The sequence below is a fragment of the Meles meles genome, chromosome 8 (genome assembly GCF_922984935.1).
Source record: "Meles meles chromosome 8, mMelMel3.1 paternal haplotype, whole genome shotgun sequence".
Lineage (NCBI taxonomy): Eukaryota > Metazoa > Chordata > Mammalia > Carnivora > Mustelidae > Meles > Meles meles.
In genome coordinates, this window is record NC_060073.1 from 33355827 (window position 1) to 33377021 (window position 21195).

General features: G+C 41.0%; 1 protein-coding gene across 4 annotated transcripts in view; it reads left to right on the top strand.

Annotated features, from left to right (window-relative positions):
- MPPED2 (metallophosphoesterase domain containing 2) overlaps positions 1 to 21195 on the top strand; it is a 181445-nt gene that overhangs the window by 45180 nt on the left and 115070 nt on the right. For all 4 annotated transcript variants that reach the window (XM_046014303.1, XM_046014299.1, XM_046014300.1 and 1 more), the window contains exon 3: positions 4856 to 5037. In XM_046014303.1, the coding sequence (XP_045870259.1) occupies positions 4856 to 5037 (182 nt within the window). The remainder of the gene's footprint in view (positions 1 to 4855; positions 5038 to 21195) is intronic.

Here is a 21195-nt window from a genome sequence, read left to right on the forward strand (position 1 = left end):
TGATGATAGCTTCTCTCGGAGAGACCACCAGTGTGCCCAGCACTGTCATCTCTCCACCACCCCTAACAGCGTTTGTCTTTGATACGCAGCTCACTGGCCCATGAATTCACAGGCCCACAAATTCTGACACTGTCCTAGGAGGTGTTCAGACCAGCCAGATCGTGCGGAGGAGGAGACCAGCAGGGCTCTGTGGGCACTGGAAATCTAAATACACAAGGAGAGCTGAAGAAACCAGGGCTCCTCCATTAGAGTGGAGAAGATATTAGAGGGTTATGGTACTGGTCCTCAAATAGTTGAAGAACCGCCAAAGGGAAAAGGGGACTGGATACCCATTCTCCGGTATTTCACATGTAGAATATTGGGATGAAAGAAGAAAATAAGAGGAAAAATATCAATGTAGTTATTGACCATGGGATATGTGTCCCGACTGGGCTGGGTGTTGGGTATGTGACCTCCTTTAACTCTCAGAAAGTCCCAGTGTGGTCGCTGTTACCTCCTTGTAGCAGAAGAGATGGAGGTCAGAGAAACTAAAAGGTACTACTTCTACTAAGAGTAGCAAAAATATTACCACTTAGTAAAAAAACAAAACCCACTTACTGAGTGTCTGCTCTGTGTCAGACTTGTTCTAAATGCTTTGAGTACATGATACCTTTTTATCCTCACAGCAGTCTTTTGGGAGAGGTACTATTTTTATATCCATTTTATTGGTGAGGAAACCAAGACACAGGAGTTAAGTCCCTTGCTTGGTGTCACACTGTTAATAAATCTGGAGTGAGAGTCAAAGCAGATAGTCAAGCCTGCTTCACTCTTAGGTCATTCTGTGTCTTTGCTTTCTGAGAATGTGCCATGTGCCAGACCCAGTATTTGACAATTTATATCCTCATAGCAACATAGAAGATTAGGCTTTACTATTCCCATTTTACAGATGAGAAAAAAAAAACAAAAAACGAAGTCCCAAAGAATGAAATGACTTGCCAGAAGCAAATACCTCAGCCAACATTGTTCATTTTCAGGCTCCGGGCCAATCTCTTTGGACCATGCTCAGCTTTTTCTGTGCCTGTAGAGATGTGGACTGAATCAGAAACTTTTTAGCAAGTAGAACTGTTGAGAAAACCAGAATAAGGGGCCCCAGAGAAGAGAAGGGAACTCAGGAGCTCTCCTTCTCTGGAAACCTTGGGAAGAAAACTTGTGTCAGTTAGGCAGAGGTGGGGTAAAAGAGATTCAAGCTTCGTGTAAAACATCGAACCCAGGGGCACCTGCGTGGCTCAGTCGGAAGGTGTCTGCCTTCAGCTCAGGTCCTGATCCCAGAGTCCTGGGATCAAGCCCCGCATCAGGCTCCCTGCTCAGCAGGAGGCCTGCTTCTCCATTCTCCCACTCCCCCTGCTTGTGTTCCCTCTCTCGCTGTGTCTCTCTCTGTCAAATAAATAAATAAAATCTTAAAACAAAAAACATTGAACCCAGTGCCCGCTAAGGTTTTGTCCGGTGTTGGGATTTTATGATGCTGTGTTTTCTTCTCATCTTCCCATGTCGTCTTGTTCTCCCCTGGGTGTACTCAAATGTACGTGCAAATCTCACTGTGATATTTGAATCTGGCTCTGGGGGTTAGATTGCCTTGGTAAGATACTCACTTGCTAGGATACTTGACATGATGCCTTAGGGGAAATGGTCGATCATTTGAGAAGTCAGCGGCATAAACAGTAAGCAGTGGAGTTAACTAAGACGGAAAATGTAGTCTGTGGGTCTTCGCACAACGTGAACAGGTAGATCTATTGGTAGTCGGGGTCTTCCTTAGACGTGCTGTTACAGTGAAAATATTTGACTGCCTTGACTTTTATTTCCAAAGCATTTACCAAATGCCCAATTTGGAAATAGTAGTTTCCTGAGGGTTGTCTCAACTTTAATTAGATCTATTGCAACTTGCCTACTCTGCTGGATGTCTTATTTTCAACTCTGAATGTCTTTGGGTGGACGTGTCTTCCTTCCTGCGACCCCCGGGTGATATTTGTCATGTTGTCCTGCAGCGTGCCTCTGACATGCTGTGCTGTCTTGTCTCCTGAAGCCGTCTCTTGCCTTGTTTTGAGTCCTGGGGGTAACCAAGGACATCCGTGTCTCTGGGTCAGAGGCTATACATAACTTCTGCATTTGCCTATTTATACCTCCCCCTTTCCTTCCCCAAGCCTCTACCTTGAATCAATCCTCCATATCGCTCTTAAATATCCACCTGATTCTCTCTGGTGACATCAAGTTGGTGATCTTGGTGGGTGAGTCTTCTCGGACAGTCTTCCTGTATACTTTTGACTCGTTTTATTTCAGCTCAAAGCTAGGCAAATGCCTTTTCTCCCTTTTCCCTTTCCCCTCTATTTTTCTATTCTGTGGCCTTTCTTTCACTGTTAATTCTGTTGGACGTTTAAATGTTTCTCTGGAGGACGTGGGAAGGTGGGGCAGGAAGTGGAAGCCACTTAACATTGGTGTTCTTGTCAGTGGCCTCAGAAAGTGATTGCCCAGTGTAGAACTGAAATGGGAACCAGATAGATGATGTACCAGAGCATGATCTGCTTCTCTAAACTGAGGAGAAGTCACAGAATAGGGGCCTGTTCATAGTGAAGGGTTTATATCTGTGCTACTTTCTCATAAATTCAAAATGATAACTATAATGCATGTCCCTCTGATAAGTGATGGATGTGTAAAGGATTTTGATGTAGTAGTTGTGCCTGGAGGTCAGCTAAGTTACAGAAAAGAGGAAATAGAGACTGTGTCTGTATATTCCCATTAGGTTGGGAACTGGAAAATAAAGATGTACTTATGTCTGTATGTATATGCGTATATGTGTATTTGAATTATTCATGTATTTAGAAGTCCAGTGGTTGATATTTATTTAATTTTCATTCAAATGTTGGTGGATTAAGTATCAATGTGCCCAGTCCCATTCCACCCAGCATCTTAACTTTTGACCTGGAAACAGAATATTACGATCACTTTCACTTTTCCCTTCCAGTCTGCTGCAGAGAACAGTCATTTCATTCTCTTGGGAAACCGCTTTTAGAAGACAAGAGATATTGACGAGACTGGAACCACTAAAACTGAGTATAATAGAGTCTCAGTAATGGAAGGGAAGACACCAAACACTTCCATGTATATAGAAAAGTCAACATTGGATATAATCAGAAGGGTTTCCAGGTTACTCATGAGATCTCAGTGGATTAGTGAATATTCTCCATGGTAATAGCATTATTAATTTCTAGCCTTTACAGGAAAAGTTCATTAATTTTTTGCAAAGTTAAACTTTTTGGGTTTCCAATTAGACCCACTGCGTTAACCAGTTCACGGTGCCTCCCCCTCTCCTCCCTCTTTCCTCTCTTCTTGCTCTCCTTTCTTCGTACTTCCTCTCCTTCTCCTGTGACAAAGAGAAAATTACATTAAAAGATTAACCGTTAAAGAAATTCAGGATAAGAAATTCAGGACTATCCAGGTTGTCTATCGATGTCTTTATTCTCCTCACTAAAATTGCCATTGTTAAAACAGATGGTTTCTTTTAGAAAACTGGGAAAAAGAAAGAAAAATTAAACAAAGCCTGTGGAGGTAACACATGTAGGGAATCTCGTGGTGAGCTTTCAGCATATTCTCTGCTGCATGCTAACGAGGAAGGGTGGGGCTGTGACATGAAATATTGTTCCTTATTTAATGTTTCACACTCTGGTCTCCGCATTGCATATTTGCCTCTCTTGTGACCTTCTCTTTGCCTTTATAACTGCTTCTTTTCACCCATAATCCAAAATAAGTGTACATTCCTACAGAGAAATTAAAGGAGGCTGTCAGTGTAGAGTTAATATAGTTAAAGCACCCTTAACTCTGCTACAAACCCCTTAAATAATTAAAACTGTATGCTTGAAGAGTCAGATTTGCATTTCTTTACCAAGTTTATTTAGCACACTTTGTTACACTCAATTAAATGAGCCTGTTCTGTTTCATTTTCTTTGCTTCGGGTTGATCATTTTGCCTTTTGATTCTTATGCCCTAGTGTAATTTCACAGTGCTTAGGTCTCTAAAACTATACATATATTAATGCATATGTAGATCTATACACACCCATTAAAAGGCTTACTGTTTGTACTGAATAGAATCTTTGCCCAAGGCATTTGAGCGTTGCAAGTCTTCTGAGGTGTACCTGGGACTGCAGATAATTCATGGTGGTAAAGAAGGAGCTTGACAATGTTCTTTTAACATTCAGTGTTTCTCTTTTAAGTCCTGTTATTTTGACGTCCCCTTCTCTCCCCACCATTTGGTTTGTGAATGTCTTAGCAAAGACAAGAAGACACAGGTGTTGAGTGTTTGCGGAAAGGAAATTAAATATAAGTTCTATCTATATCCTTCCACATCTCAGTTGGCAAAGCATGTGCCGAGTGTTCTCTGTAAATTAGTTCACCGCTTAAGTTATGCATGTTTAAGAAGGAATAAATGTAGTTATCCATTTCTTAATGAGTAGTGGGATCAATTGGAGCATGATGAGAGAAAATAGCATAATTTTGCTTCCCCAGTTGGGGTTCAATATCCCTAACTTCACCATTAATCACTCTATCCATTTCCTAGGTTATTTCTGATTTTACATGTAAGCTATTCTTTCCTTTTCATTCTCCTCCCAGGTAAGTAAGCCTTTTTGAATTTGGTCAGTGGGGTCGTAGGTGGGGGATGCTTTCTCCTGTGAACCCCAAAGTCTTCCTTGTTGCAACGGCCGCCTCTGCCTTTGCATCAGTTTATCTGGGTGCGTTCACGGATAACCGTCGATATGTATGTGCAATGACAATTACAAGGGTTCTAATATATTTAACTGTTATGGGATCTGTTATGTCTACTTTAGGGTCGACCCCATCCCATATGACACTCCAAAACCAGCGGGCCACACGCGGTTTGTCTGCATCTCAGACACGCACTCCAGAACAGATGGTATCCAGATGCCTTATGGGGACATCCTTCTCCACACAGGCGATTTCACCGAGCTGGGACTGCCCTCAGAGGTTAAGAAGTTTAATGACTGGTTAGGTAAGGAATGATTGCGTTCTGGCGCCCCCAATTAACCTTTCCCGTCCGAGTGTCACTCACTGCGTCCTAATTGAATTAGAGCACTTGGAAGCCAGCTCAGCCATTTCTCGTATGATATGCGGTGGTGTCTAGCTTTAATCCAATTCTGTTAATTAAAGATGAATTTTTAGATATTTAATTTTACTGTGCATCCTTTCAGTGCCTGGCCTCAGCGGCTCTGGGGCAAAGGGACGGAAAGCTTTGAAACCCATCTCATCTCACTCATGCTGCTTTAATGAGGGCATTCATTGGCACACATGAGACCTAGAATCATATTTTTAATTCATTGGCTCTGCAGTCTTTCCCAGATATTATGAGCAAAGATGAACAAATGACCTACCAGGAAGAGAACATTTCTAAGAAGTGGAGGAGGCTGTGAAAGTTTTTCTATGAAGAGAGGGTCCTACAGGGCACAGTGCTGCTTTTGTGGGCAGCTTTCCTAAGTGAACCAACGGGACCCCTAAAACTCTTGACATGATAAGTTGCCTTGCTGTAAAGCTCCCCAAACTTGGAATGTGAAACCACCCTAGATACACCAAGAAAAGGATAATGGCAACTTTGTGGTTACTGTAGAGGCACCCGTAGGTCAAGGGTTATGGAAAAATGTGTGCTCCTGGGTCAGACAGTTGCCAAATATTAGCATTACAAGGCAATCATGGGGTTATTCGTAGCTAGATTAGATGACACATCTTTTTTTTTTTTTTTTTCCTGACATGTTTTAAAAGAATCCTCTTAGGTGAGGAAAAGAAGGCAAGGGTTCTGAGATTTTAGAATCTCTAAAGACACTAAAGAATTGTAAAGAACAGAAATCATGCTGAGAGAATAATGTCATGAATAATATGTCAGTCAATAAAAATTACTCAGGAGATTTAGGCAGAAAGTTTAAAATTCATTTTGCATCAGACTAAAGCAGGGGCTGAGAAATTTTTGAATAATTGATGAAATGATAAAATGTCTGTGTGAATGGAAAAACAGCATTCATTAATAACAGTTAAAATATTTTTTAAAACTAAGCCTAACTACTAACATAACTATTTTCAGTTTTCCCCTGACCTTGCCCATCTAGCCACATTTTATGTAGTTGGCATCCGAGGATGTATCTGGTCTTTTACTTCTGGCTATTTTCATTGAACATTATTGACATGATTTTCAACGACTTTGCATAATTTTCATGTTCATCCTTTTAAATAGCAACATGACATTAATATTGTTCTGTGCTTTTATTTAATGAGGGAATTCCTCTAAAAACGAATATTGATATTGATCATTTCTCCTCTGATACCTAGCACTGAAATTTGCATTTTCATTTGTATATGTCTTTTTGCTTCTATTGACTTATTTCTTAGGGTAAAATATTATATACATTAAATTACTAAGTAAAAGGATATGAAATTCTTTATGGTTTTTGCTGTGTGTCGGCATCTTGCTTTCCAAGGGGATTGTAGCCACGTAGTTTACTAAACAATGAATGGATATACCAATGTAAGCGTGATCGCGGCAGCATTGGATATTGGAACTTTATATTTTGTGCTGTTTTAGTAGTTACTCAGTCATCTCGTTTTAAACAGCAGGATACCTTAAATAACATTCAGCATAATCTCATTTCTGTCGATAACTCGGAGATACAGAGACGTTAAATGACTCTCTCAGAGTCTGCTTGTGGCAGAGTTGGGTCTGTAAGCCAGATCTTTCCACTTCTCTTTTGCCTTTGTAAAATCGGCTTTCAAGTACTATTCTCTCTTAATTTTAGCAACTTTTATTCATGAACTGGTAGCAGGCTGAATAACTTGAGGTTGAATCATGACAGTCCTAAACTGTTCTGTGAAACTGAATCTGAACGCAGAAATGATCTAGCTGCCTTGACAATGTTGATTCGTAAAGAAGGGGACTAGCACTGTGGGAAGTGTTTATAGAAGTACAAGACAGGATAGACCTGGTTATAATCTTGTTTAGCCACTGACCTTGGGCAACTGAGTTAACCTCTCTTTTCCCCTTGGTTTCCCTCTGCAGAACTAAGGATTAATACTACCTGTCTTTCTGGATTGTTGTGCAGATTAATCAGTAAATGATTGCTGCTAGTAAGTTTTTGTGGGCCATTAATAACTGAATGGGGAATGTGGTGAATGGACCATCAACAGATATTTAAAGGATAAAAACAAGAAGAGGTCAGAAGAGTTACTTAGTAGATTAGAAGTCAACACTGGGAGATTTTATAAGGGAAAGTACTCTGTAAATGGAAATGTGCAGTAACTAAGGAAATAAAATGATAAGGAAATAAAATGCTAAGGTCCAGTTGCACGGTCAGTTTCTTCTCTTCTCATTTCCCCTCTGATCTTGTGTGGCAGAAGTAAGAGGCCTCAGCAGAGGGTGTAGAACACGAGGCCAAAGGGAGCCCATGGGATATGGATAAAGTTGGGATCCCATAGGGAAGGACCAGAATAGCTCAGTTACCCTGGCAACCTTATGGTACTCTCAGAGTGAGAGAGGGTGTGATGATTACACTCGGCCACTTGGTTCAAGGGAAACCTCGCACCTGAAGAAAGTGCTTCTAGCAACCGTTGCCAGATGACCTAGCAGAATGGAGTCAGGGGTCAGATCAGTCTGGGGCTTTTGTCTTAACAGGGCATCTAACTCTCACTGGCATGGGTCGTTAGCAGATCTTGGAAGACACTTCAAGTTCAAATAACCTCTTATTGATTTCCATCTTTCTGCTCTAGACTATCCCAATCATTGGAAACAATCTGACCATCCCCCCAGCTCCTTTTTTCTCCAGCAGGCTCCTGTATTTCCACTACAGGCATTCCTTCTGTCCCTGTGTCATCCCTCTAAGGTTGGCATTGTTATCCCATCTTCCAGACTGGGGACCTGAAGCTCACCTGGGGTGACTTACCCAAGGTCATTTAACAAATAAGCTCAGAGAGGTTATCAGAGAAATCCACTCAGATTCACTTGACTACTCAGCCTGGGATTGTCTGGCCCCAAGGTGTGAGCCCTTTTCTGTTACTACTCTGCTATGTTGAATGGGCTTGAAGAGCTGGAAGGTTGCACTTCAGGCTTAAATTAAAACATAGTAGTTTTCAGCAGTTTCATATGGAAGTTAAGTAGCTGTTTGACCATGTGCTATTATTTGAAAGATGTATTTAAGTCCTGCCTGTCCAAAATCTCACCTTGACCTACCAGCTGCGGGGCCGGAGAATCCCATCATGACTTCCCTGTTGGTTCAGAGATGATGGGTCCTGGTTAATTCGTGCATAGGCCACATGGCAGGTGTGACACAAAGTTATTAATGTAAAGTGATTTATGAGATAAGCTAGCACAGCACAGGGTCATAAGAAGATAGAGCTCAAATTAGGTACAGCCAGACTTGGGAAGGTAGGATACCATATGAGGATTATAAGCAGCTGGGAAGAGCCAGTTTTGAATTCTCTACTTTTGGTAAGTTACTGAAACTCTTGAACCTTGATTTTTCTCTTTTGTAAAATGGGCATCATAATAACAGTATACCCCCTGATGGTTGTGCAAATGCATTCTGTGATAAAGCTGAGACCATTCTTAACACGGCCCTGCCCTGTAGACAAGTTTCAACAGCTAGTGTGGACAAAGACAACAGAACCAGAGGCAAAAAAAAAAAAAAAAAAAAAAAATCTAAAACCCAGAAACTAGAAGGGATTGGTACCACGGATTTAAAGAGAGATTTAGACGTAAGAGGGAGGACCAAAGGGTATTGGGAGTAGAAGCAGACAAGCCCCCCTTACTGGACAAAATCCTAGGACTTTTAGAAGCTTCAGAGGTCCCACCTCCTAATTTGAGAGAAGCGTACACTGAGGTTGGAGATGAAATGAATTGCTCAGAGTCATTCAGAAAATAGATGGCCACATGGGGTGTTGAATTGAACTTGAACAGGGAGGGGTGTTGAATGAACCTGTATTATCTGTCGGTAGAGTCCAGACACTGTACCTGTTCCCCACCCCCCAGTTACATGTATCATTCATGCTGTCCTCACAGGAACTGATGAAGTTGTTCTTGTTACTTATGAGTAAGCTATTACTAGCTTCTTCAATACTTATGAGGACACTGAGCCTTGGTGAAGTTCACTTGTCTATGATCCTAACAACTAGGAGGTAACCTCAGCATTTGAACTTGGGTCCATCAGACTCCATTTCCTGAGTGTGTCCTCCTGTCTTTCTCTATTCCCAGTGTGGGGCTTAGGATCCCTGCTGGAGGAACCATATCCTGGGTAAAATTGTGGTTCTTTGAATAACTGCTTCCTTTGACACATACACTCACATATACAGATGCTGAGAGTCTCAGGTGGGTTTATGGCATGTTAAAACAGTTTTATGGTACAACCTCTGTCTAGGAGTTGGCTGCTGTGAGGGCGTTTTGAGGTGGGGAAGCATTCTTAACATTTGGTGTAGACAATTCCAATGGTAGTGAATTACAAAGAGGTGAATATCCATAGAGAAACTGAAGATGTAGCCAGGCACATAGGCTCCAAGGGATGTCTAAATCATTTTGTGACATTAACATTTCATCACACTCATCTCAGTCCTTGAAATGAATAGCCACTGACTGGAGCCTGAAAATCTTCTTTTGTGGGCTGGTCTCTCCCCCTTGCGAATACTTGAATTAAAAAAAAAAACCCAGCATATTCTGACAGCTGGCTGCTGATGCTGATCTGGCTGGTCAGACACCAGAGTCCCCATCTCACAAACCAGCTCCCCTTCTCCCTACCCAATGGCCGCCCATGGGGCTGTCTTGAAGGGAATAGCCCAGGGTCAGAGAGACATGTGGTTTCTTATTGCCGGGAACTGTAGGGTTGTTGGAAAGAGGGACAGATAAATCTTTCCCAGAGAACTCTTTTTAAAGTAATAGTTAGGGCGCCTGGGTGGCTCAGTGGGTTAAGCCTCTGCCTTCGGCTCAGGTCGTGATCTCAGGGTCCTGGGATCGAGTTCCGCATTGGGATCTCTGCTCGGCGGGGAGCCTGCTTCCTCCTCTCTCTGTCTGCCTCTCTGCCTACTTGTGATCTCCCTCTGTCAAATAAACAAATACATTCTTAAAAAAAAAATAAAGTGATAGTTAAATCCTCTTGTCCCATTAATATGTTAGGTCAGATATGCTACGGGTATGTCACAGGTGAATAGGCTTTGGAGAGCTGAATTGGGATCCTAGCCACTCAACCATTATAGCATTTTCTTTTTTATCTTGGCACAAATGCATCCTAATCACAGGCTTGGCTTAAAAATAAATTTGCCAACTATAACATGCTTGCTAGTTACGATGTGATTATTTTTATTGGTAGTAAATTCTGAACCACCGATATTCCTGAAGGTACATTGTGTGAGCCATTGGGCTACGTGTGGTCTTCCTCCCCTTTGCCCCTGTTTTCTTCCAGCCTGTGCCTCTTTGATATTCTTTACTGTTCTTCACTGTTCACTCGATTTCATCCCTGCTGTCCTCTCACCTTGAGAATATTTTGGGCAGACGTCTTCTTGAATATGCCTCATGCATATTGAACTTTCATGGTTGTTCTGTAATTGTTTGGTATGTCTTCCCCGCTAGCCAATAGCGCGTGCCTGACAAGCGCTCTTTGTACACCCATTTCGGAGTGTAAGGCTTGAGACACAGTGTGCAGAAATGGTTGTTGAATCCTGGAGTGAATGAATGAACATAAAGGTACAAGGCTTTTTTCTGCCTGTACTTTTGGCACAGACTTTAAGATTTTTTTTTTTAATATTTTATTTATTTGACAGAGAGAAATCACAACTAGGCAGAGAGGCAGGCAGAGAGAGAGAGGAGGAAGCAGGCTCCTTGCAGAGAGCAGAGAGCCCAATGCGGGGCTCCATCCCAGGACCCTGAGATCATGACCTGAGCTGAAGGCAGAGGCTTTAACCCACTGAGCCACCCAGGCGCCCCTTGGCACAGACTTTAAAATTATGTAGTTCCGTATATAAAATCTCTTTTTTCTTTCCTTCTCTTTTCCTTTCTCCTCAAAGTATTTATAGCACTCAGTTGGCTATTGTTAATGATTCCTACATATGGTGCAGAAATATTATAAAGGGTTTGTTGTTGTTTTGTTTCTTATTATAATTAGACCAAGTTCTTGGGTGGCCTGTTTTTTCTGCCTAAAGATTACATGTAACAATCTGACCAGTCAGAATCCCTTTTAGCACAGCCCATGAACTTTCCATTATGACTTTTCCTTGGTCTTGGTTGTTATGTAATAGCTTTGAGCTTCAATTTCTCCAGGCCTGAAAGGAAGAATGAAAATAGTCCCAAGGAAAAATCTCGAGAAGAAGGTTATTCATATTTGCGGGAGCATTGTATTAGGCATGGTTATAACCGAGTGTGACTCTAACGAACATCACAGATCGTGGACCTATGAATTGATTTTGCTTCTTTCAGAATAATCATATCGGGAGACTATGTCCCTTCTCCAGCAATCTTGCTGTTAACCCAGAGTTTTGGAGCTGGGCTTTAGGAAAAGTTTTCACAGTCTGGGCTATTAATTTTATTCTTATAGTACATATAATACATGTGCATGCCTGATTACTTAGGAAGTAGAGACAAGTGAAAGGGGAAAACAAAATTACCTATGGCCAGAGATAACAATGGTTAACATTTTAGTGTGAATCTTTATGGAATGTTTTCTGTTGATACTTACACACACACATGCACACGCACACGTACACACACACACACACATCTTTTACCAAAATTTATGGTAGTACTGTTTTATTGTGTGTTTTTCATCTTACTATATCACAACTTTCCACATCAATAAATATGGCTAAAATACTTTGTCCCAAAAAAAGAATATTTTTAATAGAACTAAGACACACATAAAATTATAAAAATTCAAGTATTTGATGTGTGCAAAGTAGAAAATATACATCCCTCTATAAGGCTATCTTTAGAGTAATTCTCTTTGACTATGGAATGTGAGACAATTTTTTTGACTTCCTGTTTCTGTCTTGAGTTTTCTCAATAGCAGCAAGTATTCACCCTTTAAGGACTTTTTTGTTTAAAGACTATTTTTAAAAATTGTTACAACTATGCATATTATCCTGTAACTTTAAAAAATTAACACCTCATGGTCATAGCATTCTGCTATGTGGGTGCACTCTGATTTAATCAGATCTCTATTACTGAACACCTAAGAAGTCTTCATTCTTTTATTATCTGCACTAGTGTGATGAAAATCCTTCCTGCTCTCTCTTTGCAAACATCCTTAAGTTATATTTGTAGGCTTTCTCCCTAGCAGTAGAATTGTTGGTCCAAATGATACATACCTCAAAAAAAAAATGGTTTTATTATATATTGTCAAATTTCCCTCAATTAAGATTATAATTCCCCACTAATACTCTCCGTAGCCTTTGAAAATTTGTTTCATGTTTTTTTGAATGTCTTTGGTGTCAGAAAATCTTCATCCTCTAAGGGCTTTTAAAAAATGAATGCAAACTCTTTTTCTCATGGTGAAAACTTACATACTCATGGTGAAAAAATGTAAATAACGGTACGGGGGGTCGGGGGAAGGATCACCAGGGTATCTTACAGTTCACAGAAAGCTTCTCTTCACAGCTCGCATGCATCCTGTTTTGTGGGATATGAATGCAGGTCTAAGTACTGATGTGTAGAAAGATAGGAGGGTATAGAGTTAGAGCAGGAGTACTGGACTTTATCTGCCAGTGTTTAAATCTTGATCTCAATATTGTTAATGCTGCGATCTTCAATTTATTCCTCTGTCAAAGGAGAATTATTCATGCTTAGTGTATCTTTCTAACCTTTGAGGATGGTTGTAGGTTAAATAATATAATGGTCAAGCAGTGAATGGTCAGTAACTTGCTCTCTTGTGCTAAGTGCGCCATGACTTCTTCCTGTCCTGTTGGTGCATGTCTCTTATTCCCTGGGAGAGCAGAACTTCAGCAGAAGTGGACTTACAGGCTCTTGTGTGGCAGTGACCTGCTGGCCTGAGGCCCATTCTGCGTGCAGAGCTGAGCAAAGGGTGAACACCTTGGCTTTGTGTGGCCTCCGGAAACCTGGCTCTGTCTCCTTCACACACACACCACAGCCAACACACATCGACATATTCCTAGATTCTGATTCCCCCTGAGCTACATACCCGAGGGGCCAGGCCTCCCCTTTTCCTAGCTCTCTCTTCAGTGTCCTGTCATGTCCCTCCTGTCCTGATCTTGAATCTGGCACATGCCTTCTCCTCTCCAGTCTCATGGTTCCTCCTTCTGGGAACCATCCCTGTGCACTGGCTCCTGCTTCACAAAATCCAGCACACCAGCCTTCAGCCAGGTGATCGGTGGCAGATTCCAATTTATGTTCTAAGCCCTTATACATAATGATTTCTAGACATGGTTGTCACATTTAAGGCTTCTGATTTTTTTTTTTTTTTGAACAATACAAAATTGTTAGGAGCTAGAGCTTGTGAAGTGGTCAAGTTGAGAGATAACCATTTGGAATAAAAAATAATGATGTGATATAATGGCAACAAAAGTCCTGGGGATGTAATGTACAGCATGGTGGCTATAGTTAATAATACTGTATATTCTAGCACAGTGATGCAGTATAATGTAATATAGTGCAATACTATATACTATGGGATAGTTATATATAAGCATTACGTATTTGAAAGTTGCTAAGAGAATAGATCTGAGAAGTTCTCATCACAAAAAAAAAATTTTGCAACTATGTGTGGTGACAGAGCTTAGCTAGATTTATTGAGGTGATCATTTTGCAGTATATACAAATATCGAATTATTATGTTATATACCGAAAACTAGTAAAATTTTTTACATCAGTTATACCTCAGTAAGAAAAATACACAAAACAATGGTGTGGCACAGTGATGTCTAGTGAAGTGGGTAGCAGCTCCCAGTGAAAAGTTTCAGAAATGATTTGAGCAGGCGAGCCTCATTGGAATATTTATGGACATAGAACTTTATTACCGCCTAATAGTCATATCTAATAAAGAGACTTTGTAGGAGGCTTGGAGAAGGACAGACAAGATGACTTTCCCCATGATTTATGGAGAAGGAGGTGTCAGAGAGTTCCTTAGAGCCTAGAATTCCCTGATTGTTATTGTTTAGAGTTTAATATCAAAGTAGTTTCTTAGCCTTTAGCTTGCTCACAAAACCCAATCTGACATGCTGCACTTTTTAGCTTTTGGTTCATAATTTGGTTTTTCCAGTTATTATTCTAAAGTTATAACTTATTTAATAGCTTCTGTTTCTATTTTAAGCACTTTACTGAGGGTTTTTGCTTTTTTCTCCTTATTGTGAGATTGTTGACTTTCAAAAAGTGCCTGTGAGGTACCTGTATGTATTCTGTTGTGTGCATACAGACATTCTGTTTTCTTGTGTATACTAGTATATTTGCTTCACTTGAATAGTTGGTTCATGCTTGGTATCTACTTGTCCTTTTTTACAGTGAGGAATCTTTTTCCCTAAGGTGAATTACTTCATGGTCTAATTTATATATAAAACATTTTCCAATAAGGACAAAATTCATTTTAAAGCACAGTTCAATTTTGATATAGAATTAAGTAAGATTCTTGGGGGGGGGGGGGATGAACCCAAATACAGAACAATTGAATATGCTCAATGAAGTGAGATTGGATTTTGTTCCATTAGGAAAGATTGTTAGTGACCTGAGGACATGATGACTAGGTCATTTGTGATCCGTGTGAACCTAATCCTCTTTGTTATGGCCAGCCATTTTCTTAAATTACATTAATTATAATGCTTCTAATTTATATGACATCCTTCCTCCAAAGGACTCAAAGTACCTTTGAGTATATTAGATCATTAATGCTTATAATGGTTCAGGGAAGTTGATATGGGCAGACAGTATTGCTGATGTCTTGCTGCTGGATGGATGGAGATCTAGAAATGTGGAAGGACAGGCTGGGGTCATATTGTGAGTCAATGTAAGAACTGGACATTTCACTACATGCTTCCTCCAGCTTTCAGTTCTAAAACTTCCCGTTTTCTCCTTTTCTGAAATAATCAGCATCTCTTAGAAAGAAACAGACATGGGCAGGACATTATAACCATCACTTCCCCAGTTACACAGAAAAAGCTAGGTACCAACTCTTTGAGAAGGGGGAATCTTTTTGTATTTTGCTGTATGGTAATTGTATCACCATTTAAAATAAATAAAATTTAAAAAGGAGTTTTTTGGACACAAAAGAAGTCTCCAGCTTTTCCAAGCCATATGATCCAAGAGGGAAAGCTGAAGCCCCCAACTTGCATACACTTAACCCTTGAACAACATGGGTTTGAACGGGTCCACTTACATGTAGTTTTTTTTACAGTACTATGGATTATTTCCTCTTCCTTATAATTTTTTTAATAATGTTGTGTGCTCTAGCTTACTTTATTGTAAGAATACAGTATATAATACATACAATACATGCTAAATGTGTGTGCACATTTTCCACTGTGTGGGAGGGCTGACACTCCTAGCCTCTGCACTGTCCAAGAGTCTGCTGGTATTGCTAAATCCTGGAGCAGGATCCTTGTCTCCCAGAACAGGAAGGGACTTCATCCTCAGAAGATGATGTGCATCTATTCTAACTGCCTTTTAAGGTCCAGGTCCTGTTTTGGGACACGCACTGAGAATGCAGAATGAGAATCTAACGAGATGTAGATCATTGCATTTGGAATCCAGACTCTGATTGCCAGTGTGATTTCCCCCTTTTCTATAAGCAACTGGAGCTCAGCATTTCAGCATCTTACTCAGTATCTCACAGATTTGTTGATGGAGGGCCCAGGAATAGGAGCCTTGTTTTCTGTCTAGTGTGATGCCATTTGTCCTCCTATGTTAATATTGTGTATCAAATCTGGGAGATTCTTCTTACTCTTTGAGTTTTTGATTATGGAATGGAGTATAGATTTTATCTTAATCTTTTTTTGTCCAGACCCTTGTGTCTAACTGGTGACTAGGTGTTTTGCCATAAATTATAGAAGGTACACAAGGTATCTCAAAGCCAGTGTATCTCAGACTAAATTAATATCTCCTCCAAAGACTGCTCATTCTCCTGAACTCCTCTTGCAATTTACATCACTGTTAACTCAGGCACCCGAAGTGTCTTTTGGACCTCCACTGTGCTTAAAGAAACTGCCAAGGCTTAGCCTTCCATTCATTCTTCTTTCTTGGAATCATATATGAAAGGTAATATTTACTGAGCACTCACCGTTGCCAGACCCTTTACAAGAATGAACTCATTTACTCTTCATGATACTCAAGTTGGTTGATGCCGTTGTGACCATTCTTACAAATGCAGAGTTGGAGGCACAGAGCCCTTTTTCCATGAGGTCTCCCAACAGACCGATATTTTGTGGAATGTATTTTAGGATCCATTAACTGATGGGAGAAAGTCCATCGTGATGTTCAAGGCTTGTTATGAACTGGTCTAATCTCTATATCCACTATACTTCCCTCTGTCCTCTCCTTAGCTCTTTGGGCTTCTGTCTTATCATTTTCTCCCTGCTCCCTGTCATCTGACCACAGCTGCATTCTGGTCCATGGTATTTCCACCTTGAACCTTCGTACTTAACAGTTTCTTTGGTCTATGGGTCTCTGTTCAAATGCCACCTCCTTGGTAAGACCTTATTTTTCGTACTTCTATGTCTTATTTGTTGTTCTTCCTCCAACGAGGGCAAGCTCCACGAGGGTCTGCACTGTCTTGTCGACCACTATGTTCGCTACGCCTACAACACTTGCTGACACGTAGGAGCTTCTCCGAACATGTTAGTGAACAGATAGATGAATGAAAGCAAGCTCTGGGAGAGCCGCGGACATCTCTTTCTTGCTCCTTGGCATTGATGGGGTTGCAAACACAGTGCTGGGTGCGTAGTAAGTACTCAGTAAATTTTTGCCGAGTAACTGAATATTTGTTCCTGTTGATCCTGCCGGTCTTACTCCTTTTTTTCTTGCCCATTCTTTAAGGCCCGATTCAAAGTTACTTCTTTTTTAAAGACTTATTTATTTGACAGACAGAGATCACAAGTAGGCAGAGAGGCAGGCACAAAGAGAGAGAGGGGGAAGCAGGCTCCCTGCTGAGCAGAGAGCCTGATGAGGAGCTTGATCCCAGGACCCTGAGATCATGACCTGAGCCCATGGCAGAGGCTTAACCCACTGAGCCACCCAGGCGCCCCTCAAAGTTACTTCTGTTCTGAAACTGGCCCTGCCTTCCCAGGTGGTGGTTATCCCTTCTTCCCCTTCCACACTGTGTTCAGACCATTACTACACATTACTTTTAGGGCTCTGGTCTCCTCTTCCGATTATGAGCCCCCTGAGCGCTCAGTCCAGTGGAATCTTTAGCAAATAAGGACTCCTTAGAAAATGTTTGGTTTTCTTCACTTCATCGTTTTACTTCCATGAACAAAATGCGTTGTTTCCCCGACCTTCAGCCACCTCTTCTCTGCAACACAGAAGAGATGAAGTGCCATGTAGATGTTAGAGATGATCGTTTCATTAACATTAAATCGCAACCCTCCCTATCTTGTAGTGCAACCTCTGAATACATTTCCTGACCGCAGCGCAGGTTTCTAGATAACGACAGTCATCCTTAGACCAAAGTGGTCCTCCGTATGGCTTTGAACTTGCTGATACTTAATAGATCGCTTGCATTTGAGCTCTCCCACCTCCTCCCAGCCTGCCTGTGTATTGTTTCCTGGAATCTTTTTTCCAGCTGTCTCCTGGGCTTTCGGTGTCATTTTCCTGGCCCTTCAAGGCACAGGGAGAGTCAGTTGTGCTTCTAGTCTGTCGCTACACGCACTAATTCTTGACGTTTGCCCAGCCCTCCCCTCCCTCTTTTGACTGATAAATTTTCATTATTGGTTTTGCGTGAAAGTCTTCAGGGTTCCACTCGGCCTGACCCCTGTGGTCACTTAGTGATTACATGCGCCAGCTGAGGTAATTTATTCACTTTGTTTTGGTGTGAACATGTCCCATGGGTCTTGTAACTGCTGTAATCACTTGACCCTAGTGACTGTTAAGTGCTTTAAACACAGTTATTTTAAATTTATAATTGTTTTCATTAAAAATCCCTTATAGTAACTTAACTGACCTTGCTGTCAACGTGGCGTTATGTGCAGGGGGAAGAAATGAAAATATTATGATGCAAATAATATAGTACTCATCAGAGATACGCAGCAAATCATTAGCTCACCCTACACATGTTCACTTGGAGTCGTGCAAGGAAGATGAAAGGGAAGAGGACATAATTACAGCATGGCCCACATAGTGTAGTACAGCCATTCCAGCACGTGGGGCAGACCACTAGCCTAGGGAGTGGGACGCAGAGGCCAAGGTGAAGTTCCAGAAAGACCACTCTTGTATAGACAGCACTTCTTACACCAATGGGTAGCCCCAGTTGATTGATTAATCATCTGTCAGTTAACATCTTTATACTCTTACATTGAATTTCATTTCAATTTCAGAAAGGTGGGAGGTACAATGAGCTCAGAAAACGAAATTCGTTTGATTGAAGGCTGCCAGATGGTGAGGCAGAATGTGCTAGGTAATGAGATCAAAAGAGTCTTGATAACCTGGTATTAAAAACTTGCACAGTCAGATTCTTTGTGTTTCTGGCCTGGCTGAGTCAGTCCTTGTGGAAACTTGAAGGTACATTTCAGAGCTGTGGGTGGAAGGAGTCCTTCAAAGACCGTTGATTAGTACACATTCATATTTTAGCCTAAGATGGGGCTCCATTTTGAAACTCACAGTTAGATCGCTCCTCTTGGTTTTGTTTTTGTTTATTCTTGTTGTTGTTCTATTTTATTACTTAGGGAAGGAAATAGGAGTAGTTTTACACTTCCACTTAGAAATGTTTCTGTTTCTCCATTGTTGTTCCTGATTAGAGCTCTTGTTTGTCCATAAGGTGCTTTTGTACCAGTGTATAGAGGTGCCCCTGGACCTGATTGGAGTACATGTTTGTTGAATGGCACACAGCTCCCACTCACCTCTTTGACTGCTGTTCTTGTGCAGTTAACAACTTTTGCAGCCATGTAAGGCAAACTGCGAGTAGTCTTCTATTTTGATTTGTCTCCCAAATGAACATTCTTTTTGCTTGCCTTTTTTTTTAAATTATGTATCTTTGATTAATGCTCTTATGCTTGTATTTGCTTTTATTTGTCACTTTGTGATCTTCTGATATTGTGGTATATGCCACATTTTTATATACATATTTTGAAATGAGATATATAGGGATTTGATTTTCGTACTTGTGATAGTCTGTAAAACACACATAATTGTCAAAACATATATATAAAGTTCTTAATCAAAGTGTCTTCTTCTAATTTTGAAAATTAGAGGAGATTTTTACAATGCTCTAGGAAAGAATCACATTGGGGGAAAATGACTTTTTTTTTTTTTTTTTTTTCCTTTTTATTTATTTATTTTTTTTTCAGCGTAACAGTATTCATTCTTTTTGCACAACACCCAGTGCTCCATGCAAAACGTGCCCTCCCCATCACCCACCACCTGTTCCCCCAACCTCCCACCCCTGACCCTTCAAAACCCTCAGGTTGTTTTTCAGAGTCCATAGTCTCTTATGGTTCGCCTCCCCTCCCCAATGTCCATAGCCCGCACCCCCTCTCCCAATCCCACCTCCCCCCAGCAACCCCCAGTTTGTTTTGTGAGATTAAGAGTCATTTATGGTTTGTCTCCCTCCCAATCCCATCTTGTTTCATTTATTCTTCTCCTATCCCCCTACCCCCCCATGTTGCTTCTCCATGTCCTCATATCAGGGAGATCATATGATAGTTGTCTTTCTCCGATTGACTTATTTCACTAAGCATGATACGCTCTAGTTCCATCCACGTCGTCGCAAATGGCAAGATTTCATTTCTTTTGATGGCTGCATAGTATTCCATTGTGTATATATACCACATCTTCTTGATCCATTCATCTGTTGATGGACATCTAGGTTCTTTCCATAGTCTGGCTATTGTAGACATTGCTGCTATAAACATTCGGGTACACGTGCCCCTTCGGATCACTATGTTTGTATCTTTAGGGTAAATACCCAGTAGTGCAATTGCTGGGTCATAGGGTAGTTCTATTTTCAACATTTTGAGGAACCTCCATGCTGTTTTCCACAGTGGTTGCACCAGCTTGCATTCCCACCAACAGTGGAGGAGGGTTCCCCTTTCTCCACATCCTCGCCAGCATCTGTCATTTCCTGACTTGTTAATTTTAGCCATTCTGACTGGTGTGAGGTGATATCTCATTGTGGTTTTGATTTGTATTTCCCTGATGCCGAGTGACGTGGAGCACTTTTTCATGTGTCTGTTGGCCATCTGGATGTCTTCTTTGCAGAAATGTCTGTTCATGTCCTCTGCCCATTTCTTGATTGGATTGTTTGTTCTTTGGGTGTTGAGTTTGCTAAGTTCCTTATAGATTTTGGATACTAGCCCTTTATCTGATATGTCGTTTGCAAATATCTTCTCCCATTCTGTCAGCTGTCTTTTGGTTTTGTTAACTGTTTCCTTTGCTGTGCAAAAGCTTTTGATCTTGATGAAATCCCAATAGTTCATTTTCGCCCTTGCTTCCCTTGCCTTTGCCGTTGTTCCTAGGAAGATGTTGCTGCGGCTGAGGTCGAAGAGGTTGCTGCCTGCGTTCTCCTCAAGGATTTTGATGGATTCCTTTCTCACATTGAGGTCCTTCATCCATTTGGAGTCTATTTTCGTGTGTGGTGTAAGGAAGTAGTCCAATTTCATTTTTCTGCATGTGGCTGTCCAATTTTCCCAGCACCATTTATTGAAGAGGCTGTCTTTTTTCCATTGGACATTCTTTCCTGCTTTGTCGAAGATTAGTTGACCATAGAGTTGAGGGTCGATTTCTGGGCTCTCTATTCTGTTCCACTGGTCTATGTGTCTGTTTTTGTGCCAGTACCATGCTGTCTTGATGATGACAGCTTTGTAATAGAGCTTGAAGTCCGGAATTGTGATGCCACCAACTTTGACTTTGTTCTTCAATATTCCTTTGGCTATTCGAGGTCTTTTCTGGTTCCATATAAATTTTAGGATTATTTGTTCCATTTCTTTGAAAAAAATGGATGGTATTTTGATAGGGATTGCATTAAATGTGTAGATTGCTTTA